General features: G+C 41.4%; 1 protein-coding gene across 3 annotated transcripts in view; it reads left to right on the top strand.

Moving 5' to 3' along the window:
• Positions 1-948, top strand: part of LOC116670739 (sodium-dependent neutral amino acid transporter B(0)AT2) — a 17,107-nt gene that overhangs the window by 14,128 nt on the left and 2,031 nt on the right. For all 3 annotated transcript variants that reach the window (XM_032501369.1, XM_032501368.1, XM_032501367.1), the window contains exon 11: positions 58-220. In XM_032501369.1, the coding sequence (XP_032357260.1) occupies positions 58-220 (163 nt within the window). The remainder of the gene's footprint in view (positions 1-57; positions 221-948) is intronic.

Genomic DNA, 948 nt, shown 5'->3' with positions numbered 1-948 from the left:
TATATATATATATCTCATAACTGAACTGTAAAGTGAACTACTCCTGTGTTTCTGAAGGTTCCTTGATGACATTGAGGCCATGCTGGGCTGGCGTCCCCATGTGATTTACAAGTATTTGTGGAAATACATCTGCCTGATTGCTATGCTGGGGCTGCTGGCCGCTACCACTATTCGTATGTTCATCCAACGTCCTACTTATATGTCATGGAACCAAGAGAAGGTATGGAGAATTGTTTTTAAAAGTAAAAAATAAACCCTTAATGGGTTAACGCTGGGGGGAAAAAGCAACTATTTGAGATTGGATGTTGCATTTATGTTTGTTTTTTTGTGTGGATTTAATACGATGGAGTCTGAAAACTATTTTCTCAGCTATCTACAGTAAAGAATAAAATAAAAGTAAAAGAAGTGTAGCAGTGAGACATGTTTCAGGCAATCCGCCTTTAAAACTATAGCAAATAGTCTCTCCACACCAACTTCCCACCCTGAAGGAAATACTTTGGGCCCTATCTTGCACCCTGCGCAGTGCGGCACAAAGCCTGATGCAAGTGTGCTATTTTAGGACCGTCCAGCGCCCACCTCGTTTAAATAGCAAATTCACCTTCACTCATGGGTGTGCCGGTCTTACAATGAGTTATGTTCAGGTGAATTCTTGGCGTATTGCTATTTTAAAGCAGCAGGAAGTGATCGCACCATTGACCAACAAAAATCTGGTCTAAAGTCAATAGCGCTGCATTTCATTGCTATTTTAACAGCGCATTAGTCAAATGCGCCTAGGCTTATACACAGCGCGCACACATTATGCCTGTTACACACACACACACACAGGGAAACGTAGCAGCACACAAACATGCAAATGATAACATATAAAAACATTACAGTGCAAATCCAAATGCGCCAAAGTACAAATGTGCCTGGCTTTAAAGGGAATGGGAGATGACACTGATTGGT

Source organism: Etheostoma spectabile, chromosome 21 (assembly GCF_008692095.1).
Source record: "Etheostoma spectabile isolate EspeVRDwgs_2016 chromosome 21, UIUC_Espe_1.0, whole genome shotgun sequence".
Classification (NCBI taxonomy): Eukaryota; Metazoa; Chordata; class Actinopteri; order Perciformes; family Percidae; genus Etheostoma; species Etheostoma spectabile.
Note: the sequence above shows the minus strand (reverse complement) of the source record. Positions and strands in the feature narration are given on the sequence as shown.